The following is a 22801-nucleotide window of genomic DNA, read 5'->3' as shown; positions in this document are numbered from 1 at the left end:
ACCTTCCCCAGTGTGCCCCCAAATTCTGTCCAATGGAGGGCAGCAGGCTCTCGGGTCCATGCTCCCACAAACACATTTCAGCCCAGGATTCTGCAGATCTTTCCAGCTCCACATCCCATGTCTACAGGGTAAACAGAAATAAAACACAGACATACAGTGTTCGCGTTGGACATTTCTTCAAATACGCATCACGGGATCTTGTTTACTCCCTTCTTTCTTAAGTGAATATATTTGTCTGGTTTTTCCTCATTTATCACCTAGAATTTTTTCCACCTGGATTTCTACTTAACTTCCCTGACTATACCTGTTTCTCTTTTAGTGTGCTTAATTTTTTTTTAGAATTGCCAGAGTAATAAAAAATTAATTTACCTGAGTCTTCTCCTTTAACGTAGCCAACAAAATCCCACAGATATCTAGAGCAAGGTTTCTTATAGAGCCTGCAATATCTTCAGGACTTGATTCTGGTCTAAGCATCCTTTGGTGATTTGCCAGCCAGGACTCTATCGTTGGCTTTCTATCCTACATTATCTAAAATGGTCTCTATGTTTCCTCTCCAACTCCTTCAGAAGTAAGCTCTACCCTTCATGATGCTCTCAGAACTTTATTGCGTTCTTTGTTTGGCACTATTACCAAGCATGGCAATGTTTATTTCCATAGCTACCTCTCCCAAAAGAGTGTGGGTTGACTGGAGGTAGTTGTTTTACTCCTGCTTATACCTTCGCCCTACTTTCTTTGTTCATTATATGGATACAATAACAAATAAGAACATGTTGGATATATGAATAAATATTGATCCTGACTACAATAAAGTATAGACTATTCTTATTTACAAAATTCAGTGAGGATGTCTGGCTCATTTAAAACTAATTTACAAAATATCAAAATATAAATTGATAACTTAATGAAAATTTACAAGTTATGAAGTTAGTATTCAAGTTTTTACCAATTCAAAATATGGGCTGTGCATGAGACATAATATTAAAATGACAAAACCATATACAAATGAGTACATTGTCACTTTCAGAACAGGACTCCACATGGTAAGAGGATGGGAAAACAGTCCCAGGATTGGAACATTTGAACAGTTTAAGGGGTGGAGCTGTAGAAGAGCACACAGGACAAAATAATACGTAGATATGTAAATACTTACGGGTGAATTAATTTAAGCAGTCCAAAAGAAGAAATGATGGGGTGATACAGTTGCCACAAGGGGGTGAGAGAAATAACAAGCATGTGTCTGTGTATTTTTTTAGTGGAATTGCAGAAGGTTGCAATGTGCATACCGAGAGGATAGTGATTGGCATGCCAATAGACTGTAAGAGCATGCCAAAGCAGTGCTAAATAAAAATATGTTCTAAAGATATAAAATTTTGATTAACTATGTAGAGATAAGTTCAGAAAAATGATATAGAATAGTGAGAGTAATGAAAGAGAAATCTAGCATTATTAAAATTGGAAGGAAGAAAAACAATGAGATAGCATTCTTTTTAAGCCAAGAAATGTACATCATAAAGGCTAAAGGCAAACTAATGCCAAATTCAACTATAGTGAGAGCAAAGAGGTTCCGGGAGGAGATGGGCAATGAAATGAAGACAGCAAGATAGGAAGCTAGCTGAGTGATAATGGATGAGTAAGAGCAATTTTAGGACAGTGATGGAGAAATAGGCCATAGAGGTTAGAAAGCAAGTGAAAAGCAAAGTCCCGGATATTGACCTTCCATATAGTTTATGGCTGAGATGGTGGAGTAGCAAGGAAGGTAAGAGTGGGATCCAAGCAAACAGGTTTTCTCTCCTTGATTTTAGAAATTGAAAGATTCCTAATATTACCACAAGCTGAAAGATCTCATGAAGGAGCCTCAGGCTTCCTACATACACACACACTCACACACACACGCACACACTCACACACACACACACATACACACAATTACACACACTTACATGCAGATGTGCTTGCATGCACACACAGGTGCATGTCCACATGTAACTCCATGCACACACCCTCATATATACACATATACATGCACATATATTTACAAACAAATATAGGTATGGAATTATTTCTTGCTCATTCATGTAATTTTTCATAATGAGAATTTCTTCCCTTTCAGTTGTGAATATAAAATATGGAAAATGTTTTCATTATAAAAATTACAAGTTTATATTGTTTCTCTATTCTTGTTATAGTATACCTTTATTATTTATCAAAGTACTAAAACATCTCTACATTCAGCTAAAAATTAACAAGTGGTATACAATAGCCAATTATAACTAAAAACTTTATTTTATTTTGGATTAATAGCAAATATTTCCAATTACTATAGACACCATAAGTGTAGGCTAGCAATAAATATTAATCAGGTAAGAACTTTATTTGCTGATATATATATATATATATATATATATATATATGTGTGTGTGTGTTGTTCATTAATTTAATTATTTATTTAGGTTAAATTTCACATTTAATTTATTACACAAAATATCATTCAAGTGACTGCTGTTACCTCTTCAACAAAAATTTATGCAAGAAATATGAACTTGAATGAAATTACAGAGGATGAGCAAAATGTTGTATTCCCTTTGAATCTAGAAAATTGGAAAAGTAATCAGGTTTCCAGGTAGTCACCTGGAAAGCACAGCATCCTTAAGAAACAACAAAAAAAGGTGTGTTGTCCATCTCGAAACACAAGATTGCAGCCTTTCCCACAGTGCTTAAGGCCACATTGCAAAACCACACTAATCCATACTTATGGCCAGTAGGCCAACCTCATGCTAAGGAACACCCAGAAACAAGAAGAAAACCACAAATAGAGCTTATATGGCTAAAAATCAAAATACCTGAAGACTATTGTGTTGATTTGAAAATATTCATCTTACACAAAATGTTGCAAATTTCTTATTCCTCCCTTTCAATTAGAACTGCGGTGACTTACTGCTAAAAAATGCAATGAGGCTCTGAGAATTTGGGGGCTAGGTTATGAAACAGAGCTTCTATTTGGTTCTCTTTTCAGATATATCTTGATGAACTTGAGCCAACACATTATACAGCCAACCACAGGGGAATATTGGCTGGAAAGACACTGTGGAAAGACCACACAGAGGGATTAGCAGCTGTGAGATTTCTTGGTTCAAGCTTGAAACTGGAAGAGTACAGACCTCAGGTGATGGTGGCCCAGGTCCAGCAATAAACAAAAGCCTCACCCCCACCACCAGCTCCCAGGGACCACCCAGATGTGCCTATGGAAAAGACCTGCAGACTCGACTGAAGGCCAGTTTCTTCTTGCTTTGTACTTGCACTATGTACTTTGGCCTGTAAAGTTTCCCATAGAAACTGGAGCTTTTGAGGATATACAACTGCTTCTAAACTCACAACTTTGTGTTTTCCAAAACAGTGTTTATATCTGTTGTACAGAAAGTGAAATAAAATTTAAAGCATGCTCAAACCTGTTTTGCTAACCTTCCCTAACTATAAAATGTGTCAGATAAAATACAAGGTAAGTCAGAAAGATCTCCTAAGGAGTAAAATGTATTCATTCATGCGCATGTATGTACAGATATACAGATATAATGTAACAATAATTAATGAAAACAGAGGTATGAATTTGAAAAGGAGCAAGGAGGGGCATGCAAGAGCACTTGGAGATAGGGAAGTGAAGGGTGAAATAATCTAATTATATTAGAATCTCAAAAAAGAAAGAATTTTTTAAAAAAACAACAACTATTTTTTGCCTAACACATTGAAAACAAGAGAAGAAAGTCAACAGAATCTATAATTTATCATTTATAGTAAATATATTTATAAGGACTACAGCAGAAAATCATGTAAGTTTAATTTTAAATTCATATTCAATAAATATTAATTAATAATTTTAAAGTGATCATTTACCAAATTTCATTATGCCTAAGTGTCTAGTTGGAGACCAACAATGTAAAATTTTTAAAAGTCTCCTGAATAATGTAGTAAAAATATACATGTCCTGGAAGAATTATTACTAAAGCCTAATGACAGCATGGCACATGAATATATAGTTTTTAGTACACATGTATTTGAGTATATGGGAAATTTCTGACTTTAGACTGCCAATAACTCATACTATTTAAATGGAGATTGAACTCTTACAGATTTCTATTTGGTTTTTGGTTTGTAAATCAAATCAAGATGGCTTAAGAGGCTTTTTTATTCCTCTGAACTATTCACCCAGCACTAATTTGATGTCATCCTACACTAAAATTACCATTTCTTCATAAAATCGGTATGTGAGGTATGTCAGAAAGAAAACATGGTTATTTCTGAACTACATATAAAACACACACCCACCTATGTGAAAGGGCTGTAATGCATTCCTTCCAATGTGGGGATGACTTCAGGTTATAACTACTCTGCCTCACTTGTTCTGAAGAACTCTGTAGTGGGAGGGAACATTCAGAATGCTCAGAGGCTGCAGAGGAAGCAGCATTACCCTGAGGCAACAGATATTTATTAAGGTTTCCTAGAAACCACAGAGGTGTGAGTTGGGCTTCTTTTAAAATCTTCTTTCAAATGAAGCCTCCACAATCATGCAGAAAGCAGTAACTTAGCTATTTACAACAATGCCAAGTAACAATTTTATTAATTTCTGAAATGGAAATTTAATATCCAGATAAACTCAAAAGACAGTATCAATAGTTTGCTTTTCCAGGAATACTATTTCAACATCATAAACTTTAATGAGCTTGTCCTTGGGGACTAGAGCAGACACTAATTTGATAACATGCCTCTATTTGTCTATAAAACTTGTACTTATTCATCTCTTGCAACTGTAAAGGTCTTTATAGCTAAACCTTCCTCCTTGCTGGCCCTCTACAGCTTCCACTACAACACTTTGAAGGACTTCTTATCAAAATGCAAATTTTGACTCAGTTGTAGCAAGTTATGGCATGTCCAACACCTGGAGCCAAGACCGATAAGAACACAGAACAGCAAGGTCCACATTTGTACAGTCATCTTTCTTGGATGCTAAATTTATTAGTCTCTTTCCAACAAGATTGTTTGTTCTTCTTTCTTCTAAATTACTCAGAGATTCTTCAAAGGACTATTCACTCCAATACTCTTTTCCGTACCACCTTCTCACTCTGTTTAAAGGCATAATTTACTAGTTGTTATATTTTATTCTTGCTTTGTCTACATTTTTCTGAATCTCAATTCCCAAATGAGAACTTTAAACGCAGAACCCTATTGTGTATGTCTTGTGAGAGTTCTGTGACTCCTAATATATAATTTGCCTCAGAGGAGATATGATTGTTCAAGTGTTCTTGTTCTCTGCTTCACATCTCACCAGATCCCCAACAGTAGGAAATAACACACTCGGGTACTTAGGTGCAAGTGATAGAATAACCATAATGTGCCTGTGTTATGCAAAAATAAAGCTCTGCAAATTTGAATTCTTTTTGTGAGTGCTATTACCTTTTAATAGACTTTCTGGTAAATCAAAGACTACACTGCTTACATTATTCGTATTGATGTTTTATTAAGGTGGGAGTAGTATGGACTGGGGATATAGCTTGGCCAGCCATTCTAGTTAAAACTGTGAGTTCAATGGACACTGATACTTTGTCTCAAAAATAAGATGCTTAGTGATAAACACACTCAGTGTTGACTGCCAGCCTTTACATGCACACACAGTCATACACAAACACACACACACACACACAGACACATACACACATGTGTATACAATCACAAATGTTACACACGCAAAATAAACATAGACAAAAAATAACAATATAACTTTACGTCTTGAACAGTGGATATGGGATCAATTTGTGACAATAAATTTCTTCATTAGGTATATTTATCACCCAATAAATTTTAGAAATAAATTTCATTAGTTATATTTGTATCCCAACAAGTTTTAGAAAGTCAAATATAGAAAAATGCATGATGCAAAAAATTCTCACAATAAATAACAGTATCTATTTACATATTGCATTAGTTATTTTGCTCATTACTGGGACCAAAGAACTTGTCAAAAACAATGTCAAAAAGGGCAGATTTGTTTTGGATCAGGTTTCTGAGAATTATAGTCCACCATACCTGGGAAAGTATGGCAGAGCAGCTGGCCTGTGGTAGAGTGACCAGAAAGCAGTAGCTTGTTACATGGCAGCAACTAGAAAAGAGTGACCCAGATGGGAACCTGAAGTGGGCATGGCCATCAAGTCCCTTAATGGCCCCTCTGTCAGCTGGACTCCATGTGACAAAGCTCTTCTAACCTCCCAGAAGAGCACCATTAACTGATGGCAAATGTTAAAACAGATGAGATTTCGGTGGCATTTCACAATCAACCTGTAACAAATAGCAATAACTTAGGTTTTTAAAGGTAAAGGAAATTGTTTCTATTTACTGTGCGTGAAACTGCCTCAATTATTTCGTTAAAAGACTAAAAAAGAAAAACTCCTCCTTTGATTAACTAGTTTTAAAAAATCTCATGTAAACAAAGAAACTGAGACCACAATTTACCCCAAAACTTTCACTTAAAACTAAGACAAATTAGAAACACAAATGAGAATCTACATGCTTTCAATACAACTGTGACATTGTACTCTCTGATTCTCTACACTGCTATTTACATATTTACATTGCATATATTTATATTCTATGCTGTCTGTATTAATAACTATTCCATAAAGGTGAAAAAGTTGCATCTTTCCAGCCAGTGAGAGATACATAAATTCTACACTCCCAGTTTCCTTTATTTGCTAGAAGAATTAAATCAGTTTGATAAGCAAAATATTTTCTATGAGACTTTTGAAAACTACTGAGGAATAATTTTCCTTAAACAGTTAAAATGTAAATGATGATACTAAACAAGGACTATGATTTATATGTATGAGTACATATATACATACACATACATACACACACACATATATATGTGTGTATATATATATACATATATATATATATGTGGTATTTATATAATGGCTTCCAAATATTTCTGTTTGATCATCTGATGAAAATTTGGCAAACATTCCTCATTTATCTCTGCATTGCCATCTCAGATCCTGTTGATATATTCTGTGCTCAAATGGCTCAACTCATACTAAGCTGTTACCTTAGCTCATTTGTCTCTTGGATTCTAGCTATATCTAATTGGTAGGAGACACTGGTAGTCAGAGAATATGTGCATATTTATGTCTCTGTGTGTGTGTGTGTGTGTATGTGTGTATGTATGTATATACATATCCTCTGTTCCAAGCCACCTACTTGTCCCAGGTGTCCTCTGACTTCTGAACCCTGAGCACTGTGAAACAAGAGCTTATAGTAATGGAAATCCTACTTGCACTCAATTCCACCAGGATCCCTTGCATAGAAGAGCCACAGACACTGTTTCACAATGTTCCCTCATTAGACCCACTTCATTTTTATCTGCTAAGACTCAGATATCTATATTATGATTCATAACAGTAGAGAAATTACAGCTATGATATATCAACAGGGTAATTTTATGGCTGAGGATAACCACAGCATGAGGAACTGGGTTAAAGGGTCACATTAGTTGAGAACTCCTGACTTAAACTTGATAAAATATCTGTACCAATGAAATCCTGTGGAATGTTTTCATTATATACATTCCCAAGAGAGATGTGTGAAGAAACAAAATTTGCAAAACAATAAAGAGAGGATAGTCTTTAATTAAGTACCATTGTCCTTAACTGTGATTATATTATACAAATGGATATTTTCAATTTCTCATGAAGGTACACAATATAAACAACTAAATATGCAAAGAAATTGCATTTTCTTATAAATGTCACTAAATTTGTAATGTGGTCTGTAATTGAAGATGAAAATTTTTGGCTTGAAAAGAATTAGCACTGTGACTACTACCAGGCTATATAAAATGATACTGATCTAGAAAGAGAATGAAACAAAAACATGCTAAGTTCTCCTACCCAATCTTTATTGGACCAGCCTTGAGCCATCTCATCATTCAGCAGTTCCCACACAGGCATGTATCATAACATACCCTTGATCTCTTTTGCTCTGAGATTTTAAAGAAGCATTTGCAAGAGCTACTTTCCTTTTAGCTTTCCTCCATTTTGTATTCAGTCCAACCCCATTGTCACCCCTCACATCCCACTTCCTAATCCTCCATTTCCTTTGTAGTTCCTTCTCTCTATCCATACCTCTAGTCTTCAAATAGTATCAAGAGCTCATCCATTGGTTGTTGTTGATTTGCTTGGCTTTGGTTTTTTGTTTGTTTGTTTGTTTGCTTGTTTGTTTGTTTGTTTGTTTTGAGACAGGGTTTCTCTGTGTAGCCCTGGCTTTCCTGGAACTCATGCTATAGACTAGACTGGCCTGAAATTCACAGAGATCTAAGTGCTGTGATTAAAGTCATGCTCTACCACTTCCCAACAGCCCAACAAGAGCTCATGTCTTAAATGTCTCTATAGAGATTTTTACTCTCCTCCTGACTTTACTGTCTGAATGCTCATGAACCGTAGCTTTATGCTACAGACTAGATACCATGAATCCTACTGCTGCTTGTCTAGCCACAGTTTAATAAATTCATGTGGATATCGACACAATATCCAGCACCGAGCTCTAGTTTTTTTCCTAAGAAAAGAAGTTCCCCAAGAACACATAGTCACTTGCCACATGCAAAGCATAACAATACGACTTCAAAAATGAGCTTAAATGATCCACCTATGATAGCATAGTGATGACCTGGGAAGAAATTGGTCCCTGTGTTGTTGTGCATATCCTATTACAGTTTCCATCTTTCTAATAGAGGAAATTTCCTCATAAAAGAAATATGAAACAAATTTTGGGTAGGGGAGAAGAGGTCAGAGCAGGTAGGAAACATCTAGCAACTCTGTCTGGGAAAGGAAGGGGTAGAGTGTAGATTTTGCCTCCTTTAATCTCCTGGGATTATATTGAATGCCATATAATCAGCATTCTACAATTTTCACAACATTCGAAAAGTCCTTCTAATTTTGTAGGATGCATAATGTTTTCCATTCATATGTAACCCAAAGTGGAAACTGCCACTAATCTTCAAAATTCTGTATCATGACTTGGATAGACCGGCATTTCATGAGGAAAATAATTCTATCTCCTGGTTGCTTCCTAGCCAGGTCAATTCTTATGTATCTTTAAAAAGGCTTCTTTGAATTTTTCAGAATGCATGAACTATAAGGAGGTAATATTTATATGGCCATCACTTATCACAACCTTCACACTGCCACCCACTCCTGGTCACTATCAACTTGACAACTGCTACACCACCATTGTATTATTGTAGACAGTTGCATTCCAACCACTTAAAGCCTAAATCAGTGATGCCTGAAGAAATCCTAAAATCAGGCTCTCCTCTATTCAAATGCATATATACATACATACATATATATATATATATATATATATATATATATATATATATATATATATATATTGACTAAAGGGACCTATATTGTCCCTCTCAATTTCCCTCTGTCTTCATTTTCTCTACTACTTCCCAGGCTCACTCTCTCAGCCACACAGAGCAACATATTGAGTCTAGAGAGTCAGGAAGGGGAAGCTTGCATTTGCTGCTGAGCCCTATATAGTGCCTCGCAAGGAACCTCCCAAGATCTGCTGAATGGAGGGACAAATCCCAGCACAATCCCCAGCTCTTCACACCCTTTCTCTCTATAAGCCTAGACTCTTCATACCCTTTCTCTCTATAAGCCTAGACTCTTCACACCCTTTCTCTCTATAAGCCTAGATAGCCAGTTTCTATTTCACCTCCTGAACTCCAGCAAGTTACTCCATGAATACAAACTTTAGTTATTAAACAGTGTTAATAAACAGAAGTTAAATGTCTGTGTTATTTCTTTTCCAGTATTGCTATAGTAGTGGCAAAAACTTCCAAAGACAAAAATACATTAATTTTAAACTGAAGATATTTTTACAAAAATATAAGTCCAATGAATTTTAGGTTTTGTAACTAAAATTACTGTTAAAAACATAGCTTTATTGTTTCTAACCAATTTTTTTATGTTTATAGACATTTTTTGCTTTAGGTTGGGAAAGGTTTCCTCTATGATTTTGCTGAAAATATTTTCTGGCCCTTGGAGCAGGAACACATTGCCTTCTTCTATTTCTATTGTTCTTAGGTTAGGTCTTTTCATGATATCCCAGATTTCCTGGATGGTTTGTGTCAGGGATGTTTTACACTTCACTGATATATCAATTTCTTCAAATGTGTCTTCTACACCTGAGATTGTCTTGAGCTGAAGAGGCCTTATCTGGCATAAATGGGAGGGGAAGCCCTTGGTCTTGTGAAGGCTTGATGCCCCAGTGTCGAGGAATGCTAGGCCAGGGAGACAGGAGTGGGTAGGTAGTGGGGGATCACCCTTATAGAAGCAAGAGAAGGGCGAATGGGATAGGGGGTTTGCAAAGGGGAAACTGGAAAAGTGGGTTACACTTGAAATGTAAATAAATAAAATATCCAATAAAAAAGATGATAGAGACCTTGAAGGAGGAAATTAATAAATTCCTTAAAGAAACAGAGGAAAATACAGTGAAACAGACAGAGGTCTTTAAAGAGGAAACATGTCCCTGAAAGGTATACAGGAAAATACAACTAAACAGGTCAAGGAAATAAATAAAACTGTTCAAGACCTGAAAGTAGAAATAGAAGGAACAAATGCGAACTGAGGGAATCCTGGATATGGAAAACCTAGTGAAGAGAATAGGAACATCAGATGCAAGCATTGTCTAAGCAATACTATTAAAGAAAAACTAAAACACTATTGAGAAATTAAGCTATCCTGTTTATTACTTTAGTTTCTCTTTTATGCCTATTCTCCACATGTCTCAGATATTATCTTACTTATTATTTATCTTATGCCTTCATTTAACACGTACATTTTAGAATTGAATTCAAAGTCTAGAAAAGAAATAAGACATGCATATATTTCACTGAAACTTAAGTATTATAAATAGGGTACAACAAGGTATTTTAGAATGGGGAAGATGAATGGGCCCACTAGAAAATTCTTTTGAAGAAGGATGACATCTGAGTTCAGTTTTGAGGGATACACAGGAGTCTGATAAGAAGAGGTGGAACACAGGCATGTAAACGTGGAAGATACCAAATGGATGAAGAAGCTACAAAAGTGTGTCTTTCATTCAGAACAGCAAATGTGTCAGTATGAACACAGGTAGTTGAGGTTCATGGTGCAGACTACAGGTGCTTCCTTACCTGAGTTAATTATAGAGCCTTAAACTTCTTAACCAGGGAAAAGTTAATAGAAATTTTGTTCAACTGAGTGACCCACACAGACAAACTGAAGGAAAGGTCAACTTTACTAGATGTGAAGCAGATACAATAGGCTGTAAAACAGGAATGAATTAGTGCACTCTGCTAAATGGGACGATGTTATGCCAATGAAGATTTGAGTCTAGAAACAAAGGTTTGAACAATATAGAAGAGGTGGGGCTCAAAGACATTTGTGAGGTGGATGCTAGAACTGGATTAGCAGATGCACATTCATGTGTGTGGTGCAGAAATAGATTTGTGGACCTGTATACAGTTATTTGTCTGTTTCTTGGAGAGGACTGAACAGACATTATACGGCCCTTGGCTTTCTTTTGAAGTTATTGTAGAATGAGTCTACATGGAGACCACACCATGCATACTAGAACATACATGAAGGTAGTTCAGAGAGCATTGCCAGACAGAAGTATGGAAGACAGAGCCATGGGGAATTTCAATTGAAAAAGCAATTCAATTGATAAAGCAAAACCAAAGAAAATATTTTTCAGTGTTGAAAAAAAGAAGGATATAAATGATCACACAATACTTTAGTCGTAAATCTACAGGAAGGCAGGCTCCAAGAAAGCACATTAGTTAAGCAGAGTCTCTTCAGTGCCACCTCTCAGTTTGTCTTTTTCCACCAGTTTTACCACTGAATAGCCTGGACCCAGAACGGGAGCAGACTATCAGAGTTCACATTCTAATAAACAACAGGGACAAGATGTGATCCTGTTGTTCTACACATCCAAAGCCAGTGTTTATAGGTGGTAATCTCTTGTCCCTTCATTTGATGCCCAAAGCTCACTTCTTAAGTAACCCTCAATCAAACTCTCCTTGGGGTTTCCAGTTTCCATCATCATGTCTGTGTTTCCAGATTCCTCCTCACCTCTGGGTTTGTACCTACCTAGCCTGATTCTCCCAAAACAAGCTGACTGTGCCTGGCATCTACACTTGTCTGCTTTTCCACCTCTTACCCACAACCTCTTTAATGATGCTAATCACCTTTATGAAACAGGACACACGTCACAGGTAGTATGGAAGAGCTCTCACAAGAAGGAGCATTTCAATACCCTAAGATCAAAGAATTTTGTGCCCCATGTATATGAAGATTTTAAGTATATCTATTCTTTTCCTCAATCAAACTATAAGCTCTTTTAGAAAAGGTCTGGCTTTCAATAGTAATATTCAACTCTGCACATTAAGTGATGATAAGGGTAGGAATGGAGATATAAGATTAATAAGTCAGTGTGTGGCTTGGCTGTTGTCAGAATATAATAAGTACCAATTACAAATATGCACATTGGCTGTTTCAACAATTAATCTGAAAATGCATATAGACTACAAAAGGATACAGAAAATGGCTCTTTGGCCAACTTTGAGATTTAAACTTTATTCCTTAATATTAAAGCATTTTAAATAATTGAGCTAACTATATTCTAAAAGACTGATCACTATCAGTCTTTCAGTCTTATGAAAGTCATAAAATCAATAATAGTCCCAATAATTATATTTAAATACCCCTTCATCATGTATTCTGAAATTAATGTCTCCTCCTACTGCAGTGGGGCATAGAGAGCTGCAGTCTGGTTAAAGGCAGCACACAGTTCCAGTGTTAATAATACTAAAGGGCAACACAACATAAACCCTAGCTGGTTTCTGAATCTAAATTTCAAGGATAGAAAGAAACCAACGAATCAAAATGAAAATCAAACATCCCAAACTAGGCATTATACTAGGCAGTTATTATTGGTTTGTCTGTTTTTGCAAGTAGACATGAGAATCATGAAACTTATTTTTCATGATTTTAATATTAAATCACACACAGAGACCATCACAATCCCTTATGTAGGATTGAGATCCTAAGTTCTTCTTTATTTTAAATAAAAATCCAGTGGAGGTGCTGGGGAAATGGTTCAATTCACAAAGTACTTACCATATAAACATTAGGACCTAATTTTAAATCCTTAGCCCTCTCATAAGTAAGGCACTCTCCTATGTCAGGCAAGGTAGTATAAATTGATAAAGCTAACACTGAAGAAGCATAGACAAGAGGAACTATGGCTCTCATTGGCCAACTAGTCTTGCTGGTTCAGGGAATCTCAAGTTCAATAAGAGACCCTATATCAAAAATAAGGTTGCAATAGAGGAAGACAGTATTTTCAACTGGTGACCTCCACATGCATGTACCTACATGTGCACACACATATGAACATTTACATATACATACACCACATACACACAAGCACACATGCAAACATGAAGCTATTTAACTCCTACCATCATTAAGTAAACTTAGAGTGGTCAGCTTAGAGAGGATCCATAATTTGTTATTATTGAAGGCTCACTACTGAAGGAACTTAGAGAGTTTTTCCCCTTAAGCACTCCAAAAGAAACATATTTATTTTGTATTCAATAGAGAAGTGGATAATCTCTTTAGCTACCAAGTATAAATAGCACTAGGGAGCCTAAAAAGTCATTACACATTTCTTCATGATATATTGTCACCTTGTAATATTTATCATAGAGAATTAAACCTCAGGCTATTTCAATAATCATCACAGCCTTTCTTGGCAGAGATAACCTTGAAGAGCATGAAACAGAGAAAATTTAGTAAGTGGCCATTCACTCAGCCAATGAGGGAAGTGACCAGGACTTCTACATGGGCCCCAAAATCCCAGTTTCTGGTGATGTGCCTTGAATGCAATCTTTCTTTAGCATAAAACAATTTTCAAATAAAAGTTAAAATAATGTATTGAACTATTTTTTAAATGGCAATGGAAAGTTAGAACAGCCATGTTTCTATTGATTTATCTAAAGGAATAACTAGCAGAACTAATGAAAATATATGATGAAAAGGGACAACAGCAATGCACTACAACTACCTACATCACACAACCTGCCTAAAGTATGCCCTTGAATGTGCTCATTAAATAAACTTTGCTATCACTGAAGTATTGACTAGCTGGTTTTGCTAGAACAGTACATTCTGAGTTCACAGGAGTAATAAAATACAGTTTGAAAGCTTATCTAAATATATAAGGTATGCAAATAACTTTAAAGAACTAATTTTGTGTCCCAAACCTGTTGATTTATATGAGGTAATTAGGACAAAATGATTGTTATATTTACACTTTGAAGCGTACAAACAATAAATTTGCTAACGCAGTTAAATATAAAACAAGTATAAAGTGATTTTCATATTTACAAGAAACAAAGGTCTCCTTGGGGACATACATGTGTGCCAACAATTCAGAACTCTTCACTAAGTCTCAGTCTGAGTTGTGTAGATTCGCTATTTACTGGAAGGTCCTAAGGGGCCCTAGAGCATAATCTTTCTACTAAGTAGATTGAAACTCAATATGGGAGCTGACCAGATGGCTCAGCCAATAAAGGCCAAGCTTGATGATCAAGGTTTGATGACCTGAGCTCATGTTCTGAATGAGAGAACTGACTGCTGAAAATCGGCCTCTGATTCATCATGGCATGTGACCCCCTCTACACAAAAGAATTAAATGTAAAAAGAGACATTTAAAGTTGATACAGGAACTATTTAGGAATGGGGTGACCTTCCTTCAGAGCAGAGTTTAGAATACTTAGGAACAATGGATCCGAAGGTACTTAAGTTTACACTGAAATCGAAAGAGCTCTTAACAACAGAAACATGAACAGAAAAGTGTGAAGATAAAGATATGCTTGAAGAAAATTTTTAAAATTAAAGCAGAATAGTGGGAAAAGATTAAAGAACAGCATGAATGAATTTAACTATGCTGCTCTATGCACCAAGAACATTTCTTTGATATATACCATGTGAACAATGTCTTACCATATACTCCATATTAGAAGCTGTTGGATACACCTGACTTCTCAGTTTATTATGGAGATCCAAGATGCTTTGCATATCATTGTCTGCGATGGCTCTTTTCCCTCTTTGCTTAGCTGTCCACCATTCACCATCTTCATCCATGTACTTTTCCAAAAGTTTCTCCAGCAAAGTGGCATTAGGAACCACCATAGCTGGAACTGCTCTAGCCATGAATAGCAGTGCGGTCACTCTGAGCCACTCCCGTGCCTTACACATCGTAATGAATGGCCTCTGGGTTTCCCTGGGAAAATCTCCAAGACAGGCTCTTCCACTCCTTTTGGCTATAAGACATGTCACATGATTCAGATGAAACTATTGTATGATAGCAAACCCCAATACATAAGCACTCCGATTTTGAAAATATGTTTTTTATCACCTCCATTTTTCCATAAAGAACTTTTAGAATGCACTGTTGACGCAAAATATTTTTCCAAGCTACCCACGAAGCCAAATGTCGAGGGCAAAAGTAGCCGAAGAAGCTCACGGCTAGAGAATAATTTCTGAATTACAAGGTTTTAAATGACATACCTTGCAATAAGTACTATTATTTTTGTCTGGAGGCTTTATTTTCTACAGAAACTTTAAAGGTTTTTTTTTTCTTTCTTTTCTTTTCTTTTTTTTTTTCTTTGCTTCGTTTTATTTTATTTTTAAAGGCACAAAATCCCAGTATTTTCTCTCTGGTTCATAGCTATTTATTCACTACTCATGCCTGTGTTCCCGGGTACCTGGAAAGGGCCCCGTGATTCACTGCAAATAAATGGCTCAGGTCCCTGCTGCAACTTTTATTTTTTTTCACCCATGCGCAGATGGAAAAATCAATCATATTTCCATATTCCGGGTAAGTTTGTGCCCAACATGTGAATTATACCCTACCAAGCACGCTCCTGGAAAACATGTCCCTCACACACAACAGGAGCCCACGGTTCGGTTCAATGAACCCTTCAGGGAGGGCGCCCTGGGGACAAGGTGCCCTACAACCCATCTACCCTGTCTGGGCCCGTTGTTTCTCTACGAGTCAGCTTTTTCAAGATCGTGTTTTCAAATAGGGAATCAGGAAAACCTGGCAGCTGGATCACTCTGGATGTAGCTTGTACATTGGCCTTACCTCTCCAGTGTGATGTTCCCCCAGCGAGCGGAGCCTAGCAGGATGGCTTGTCTCTGCAGCTGCTCCCAGCCTTGACTCTGCCTTCACAGAGGCGACTACAGGGAAGGACCGGGCGCCGCGGGAGTCTGAGTGAGGAGCTGGCTGACCCTTGGAGACGGGAGCGCCTACCTTCGCGACTCCTAGCAAACCTGGGAGAAGCAGCGGCCACAGGCTCCAAAGTTAGCAGAGTGGCCCCGGAAAGCAGCTCTGAGTGGGCTCCCCTGTGTTCCAGAGCTGGAGGATGAGGTTGGGACAAAGGAAAAACTCCGCGAGGACCTCGTGCTTCAGCTGGGTGCCATCTCAGTGTGCAGAGCCCTGGGGCCAAGCGCTTTCCGCCGCTCCTCAGCGTTTGCAGGCTTTTATTAAGGTCCCTGTGCAGGCACGTGATGCCAGAGCCCTTCTTGCCCACCTCCCCCACACAACCCCCCGCCTCCATCTCCACATAGTCCTGGCCTGAGGCCCATGGGAGTGGACTTGCAGCCAGCCAGGAGCTGTCCTGGGCGTGCACTGTGCCTCTGTGAGTGGAGGCTGGCAAGATCTGGACCCTGGGGGAAAGAGCCCCTAACTTCTCCCGCCTCTCTCAGATCAGACACCCTCCCCCCTAGTTCCTCTCTGATGGGATGCTGAAATTCCTTACAGTCTGACTGTAATGGAGCTAGACCCAGAACTTGAGGTAGGTTGGCATGGAGGTACACTCAGAACTTCATGAAAAGAGAAATACTTTTTAAAATTTTTTCTAATGGATCTCCATTGGTTTCTAGTTTCTAGAAGGAAGAAGTCTTTCTTTGGCTACTAAAGCTTAATGAGGACCAGATGGAGAAGGAGTTTCAGAAGACAATTTAATCGGATATTGCCTGACAATTGAGACATGTCAGGAAACATGCCGCATTGGCTTCTGAAAAGGGATTACCCGCATTTGGCATTTCTGAAAATGAGAAAATAGAGTCCTTTAAACAATATATCACTGATAGGCTGTCAGGATCTCAAATCTCAGTCCCAGGACAGATACCTGTTTTGCATCCTAGAGTAGGATTTTACTAATTGTAAATTCAAATAGTATTGCCCTACTGAGTGTGGGCGGTTTGTACAAACATTCCCCCTGTCTTTGCATCTGCTCCTTTGAGAATCCTCATCTCACATTTCTGTATCTAGAATGCCTTACAAAACCAAATGAAAATCCTGTGGTAGGGATTCTCAGATTGTTCCAACCATTACCTGCCTCTTTCCATTATCCAGCTGCTCTTCGGTAGTCAAGCCCCAAAGTCTCTGGTTACAGGAATCCTTGCTGCCTAGAACAGCAAAGAATGGGGAGCAAGTTGTGGGCCACACCGAACCATCTCAGGTATAGACTAACAAGCTGTTGTTAGTCTTCAGCGTTGTACACATAATGGATGCAGATTTGTAGTTTGAGAATATTAGTCCATGATTCGTGTCCCTGGCATTTGGGAAACAGGGCTTTTACATCTGAAACAGTTCAGTTTGTGGTAAAGGACAGGTACTATTACTAAAGATGGAGATCATGCCTACACTGAACACTTTATGTGTCATTGAAAGTCATAGAGAGAATGGAGTTAAACCTGTTAAAAGTAATTGCATATATTTGAAATATTTGAAAAGGAACTTAAATAAAGAAGATAAGAAATTTGGTAAGGCAATTATCATATTTTAATATATAAGAATGATCTAAATATTCATTATATTAAGCATTATCCTTCAATAATCTTGCATTTCCAATTCACTATATAAGCTTTTTTGATACAGTTCATGTTTTTTGCTTATTATTTCAAAGTCTATGTGTCAACAGAAGAACACATCTTATCCATATAAAATGCATGTCAAAGTGGCATTTTGGTTTATGACTGAAGCAGTCCTTTGTAAAGCCATGGTGGGTTGTAGCATTTCTATTCTATTGTGGCAGATACTGTTGTGTATGTGGCCAACACAGGGTCTCCCACCTCTTTATTCCATCCAAATCTGTAGCCTCTGGTTTTACAGCAACCATAGGAAGTGACTGTTGCTTATTCTAAGCAATTCTTCAAAATAGATCCCTGTAGCAGGGACTAGTGTAGTAAGAGACAGTTTAAGCAATACTTGCTCATAATTCAAGGAAGGCAGGGCTGTATTTAAAGCTGATGAAAGGGGTTGCAATGATTTTCTTTAGTGATCAAAAGAAAAACTATCTCTAAGTGCTAATTTGTGAAATTTGAAAAATACAACTGCTATTGAGCAAAGACAAGGGATAGACTAAAGGAATGACTTCTTTACATGTTGAACAAAAGAACAAATAGTGTCTGTCCCTCCATGCTCCTGACCAATCACTCCATTTTCTTGTTATGTGAGATAACAAATGCATGTTTAAGCCACACTGGCTTGGCTTGAGTATTAGCTACTTATAGCCTAAAGCATTATAATCTATGTTTATGCAAAGATGAGTCTCTTTTGCTAGTGTTCTATTCCACATGCTGTAATTATCCATGTATGTGGAGAGTAAGGAATTACCTTAAAATGTGTGCTAACCTACCTCTGAATTTCCAAGTGAGTACATGTTATAGAGGTGCCAGTTACTCCATACTGCCATAACCTCACATCTAATTGCTACATCTCTTCTCCTGGGGAACTGCAATGCTACATTTCTTGTGTTTAGCACTTTAACAAATAGAACTAGTATAGATGCATTTATTTATTTTCCTCTTCTGTGTAATTGTAGTGCCTGCATATATATGTATATGTACAGTACATGATGCCTGCTACCCAGGGAAACCTTTGATGTCCATATGTTGTAAGTGCCTGCATGTTCATGTGTATATGCATTATACACACACACACACACACACACACACACACACACACACACATATGTGTTGAGAGGCAAACCTAGGTTCTCTCCAACAGCAGCACCTGTTCTTAATCCCTGAGACATTTTACCAGCCCTGGATCCTGTAGGAGAAATACTTGCCTATCCATGTCTTGAAGAAAACACTGCTACATTATGTTTTAACTGTACTGCAAGCCATTTTTCAATTATGTCTTTGTTCCACATAGGGTGGATTTGTGCTCTCATGTGAAGGCACTTCGTATAAAGTCAGCTCCACAATTTCAAAACTCAGGTACAAAAATAAAATCCACTGTCTAGGCCAGTTTTATTATGATGCTTGGTTGGGTTAGTAGAGATTATAACTATTCAGACCCACAATCACATTATAAGTTGTTGACTCTTTTAGTGTGCCTTGGGGGTCTAGAAAAAATTAGCCTGATTTTAGATTTGAATGAGACACTTTGTTGTTATTTTGCAATCTGTGTGCTCCTCATTCATCACTGTCAGGAGTTCTTTTTTAAGTTATCTTTGCTCACAGCTGGGCCACGCTGTGCTTGTATCTTTGCTCACAGCTGGGCCATTTCCTTGTGCTTCTCTATCTTTCCTGCCACTCTAGTCTGCCTAGGAAATCTGTAACATTCAGTCTGATGAGCTCATTCAAACCATCCTCTGCCACAGGGTTACATGGTTTAGCCATCCCTCCTTCCACTGCCCTGACCTCTTCCACTTTCTCAAGTCAGAGTTACTTGCATACTTGCCCTACTCCCCAACCATGGTAAAATTTCTTATAGAGTGAGTTGTGTATATGGATTCCATTTTGTCTCTTACAATATATACTAAATACACATATGAATGGGACTTTCGTAAATAAAAAACATGATCTTGGGAAAGTATGTTTGTTAGTTGATTTTTCCTATTTCCTTAACAAAATGCTATACAGAAACAAGGAGGAGAAAGGGTTTACTTAGGTTTACAGTATAGGGTGCATATAGTCTTTTATTGCGGGAGGTATGGCTGATGAACAGTTTAAGCAGGAGATGGCTGGTCACAGATGGGATCCAGAAGCAGAGAGCTTGTTCGGGAAGCAGGGAATTCTGGCCAGAAGGAAAGTCAGGCAATAGCCCTAAGGCTCAACTCTAGTGGCCTCCATATGCCAGCTAGGACTCATGTCCCAAAGGCTGTACAACCTCTAAATACATTACCATTATCCAAGAACCAAGTACATTTGAACCTATGGGTATGTGTGCTCCAGGATGTACATAGCAGACAAACTGGAATCTACAAAATAAACAAACCTCATCATGCTTAAGATGATTGTCACCTAAGATATTTCCTTAGGGCAGGGCGAAACATCTAAGACTGAAGTAAAAATGTGGGAGACAATTGTGCTACTGATAGAGGATTAATTATTTTAAAAGTAAAAACGTCCTGGACAGGACATTAGCAACTATAGGAAGAATCTCCAAACCAACATTAATCAATTTTCAGTATTTTCTAGTTAAAGAGTACTGTCCTAAGGCATTCCTTTAAATTAAAATGTATGGATATAAACTCTCTCTTAAATACATAAATGCAATGCATGTCTAATACATTTATTCTTTTCCATTTTGCCTTCCTAATGATCTTTAGAAAATGTTCCCTAACAGTAGAAAGGTCACGTTTCAGGAGGATACTGCATTTGTGTTATGAATGTTGTCTCGATAAGTGAATTATATTTCTACATATCACATAAAACCTATATGTATAATTACAGCATCAGCAGATTTTTAATCTAGAGCATGTCCAAGAGATAAAAAGATACAATCATTGACATAAAACCATCCATCTGGTTTAAGCAGTACATTTTCACTTCCTTAAAGCACAATGTTAAGAGATGCAAATGTATTTTCAAATGAAAGAAGTTGTAGGGCACATTCAGGGGTAGCCACCCCCTATCTACAGATGTAATTCAAGAAGTGTTGGAAGTAGAGGTCTTCCAGGATTACTGGGAAGAACTGCTGAAAGAAGAGCATTGTTATAGGGAAAGTCTCCACCCTTTCATCAGTAGAATTAATGGCTGAAGCAAGTCTTTTATTCCAACCTAAAAGGCATAAAAGCTCACTCAGTTGTCATTAGCTAGCCTATGAAGAAATAGTTGACTAAAAGGCCCATATTCCACTTTAAATGACAATTTTATAGAATTATGCTTAATTAAAGTGAATAAAAAAAACTAGTCTTGGGCTGGCGAGATGGCTCAGTGGGTAAGAGTACTGACTACTCTTCCAAAGGTCCTAAGTTCGGCTCCCAGCAACCATATGGAGGTTCACAAACACCCGTAATGAGATCAGACACCCTCTTCTGGTGCATCTGAAGACAGTTATAGTGAATTACGCCAGAGCGAACGGGCTGGAGAGAGTGGGGCCAGCAGAGGTCCTGAGTTCAATTCCCAGCAGCCACACACATGATGGCTCATGGCCATCTGTACAGCTACAGTGTACACATACAGATAAAATAAATTAAAAAACTCTAGTCTCTGATATGTAGATGCACTTTACATTTAGAATGTGCATGTATGTGTGTGTGTATATATTTATATGTGAGTGAGTGAGTGTGTGTGTGTGTGTGTAGTACCCTAGGATTAAATGTTTTGTCAATTGATATTAGGAGAGCTATTAAGAAAATTTGATTATAACCAGACAAATTGTACAGAAAACACTGAAAATAGGGAGGATTTGAGCAATCTTTTTATTTGGAATACATAACCTCCAACTAGTCTCCTGAAAATAAACCCAAAGATTAGCATAGATCTTATCAATGCTTTCTGTCCAAAAATAATTACTGGGTAGATGGATTTGTTGATAACGCATTTGGTCTGTAAGCACAAGGAAGTGAGTTTGGATCAGAGCTCTTGTAAAAGCTGGATAGGCCACACAAGAATGGGGTAGGCACAGACTGGAGGATCCTTGGAACTCATTTTCCATACAGCTTGGTTATTTCAGTGAGCTCCAGGTTCAGTGAGAGACCAAGTCTCAAAAACTAAGGTGAAGAATTAATGAGCAAGATAGATGACATCAGCCCCCAGCATGCATGCACATAAGCACATACATACTGAATGAACACATAATACATATACAAAATGAGAGTGGGAAGAGAGGGAGGACAGCAAGGAGGAGAGGGAGTGGGGAAGATGCAGACAGAGTTGGGAGAAGCACTATAAAATAAAGTATTAGGTAACCAATGATTTTATAAATAATAAGCAAAGCATATGGGCAAATAGAAAATGTTGAACTGTTTGCTTAAGTAACCAGCTTTTGCAAACACATCTGAAACTTCCATAATGTCATTATTAAAAAAGTGCATCATTGACAGGAGATTCTTGTTTCTGCATATGGCTTGTTTCATTTAATGATCTTAATTTCAGTACCAATATTGGTATCTTTCTGCTTCTAAGTATTTCTTTCTTTGCATCATTTGTGCTTAATTCCTTCCCAATCTATAATACATACCAACAACTATAGTTATCTTTTATCTCTCTTCTTTCCTTTTTTCTCAAATCCCAACTCTCCCAAAAAGTCTTCATGGTTATCAAACTATAAAAATATCCTACCTATATTCTAAAATCTGCATATAATAATACAACTATAATTTCTTTTAGACTTAAAGAGACTCATAAAATTGAATTACCATGGGGACCTAGATTTAGGAATCTTTGAAATA

The 22801-nt window shown here is 37.4% G+C and overlaps 1 protein-coding gene across 1 annotated transcript in view; it reads right to left on the bottom strand.

The window, feature by feature from the left end:
• The window catches only part of Crispld1 (cysteine rich secretory protein LCCL domain containing 1), a 32854-nt gene extending 16204 nt beyond the window's left edge, over positions 1-16650 (bottom strand). The window contains exons 1-3 of the mRNA XM_031366961.1: positions 16252-16650; positions 15108-15427; positions 3-121 (exon numbers count right to left, since the gene is read on the bottom strand). Of these exons, the coding sequence (XP_031222821.1) occupies positions 3-121; positions 15108-15362 (374 nt within the window). The 5' untranslated portion in view covers positions 15363-15427; positions 16252-16650. The remainder of the gene's footprint in view (positions 1-2; positions 122-15107; positions 15428-16251) is intronic.
• Between the last annotated feature and the right edge of the window lie 6151 nt (positions 16651-22801).

Source organism: Mastomys coucha, unplaced genomic scaffold (genome assembly GCF_008632895.1).
Source record: "Mastomys coucha isolate ucsf_1 unplaced genomic scaffold, UCSF_Mcou_1 pScaffold14, whole genome shotgun sequence".
NCBI classification, from domain to species: Eukaryota; Metazoa; Chordata; class Mammalia; order Rodentia; family Muridae; genus Mastomys; species Mastomys coucha.
The sequence above is the reverse complement of the archived record's forward strand: the minus strand, read 5'-3'. Positions and strand labels throughout refer to the sequence as shown.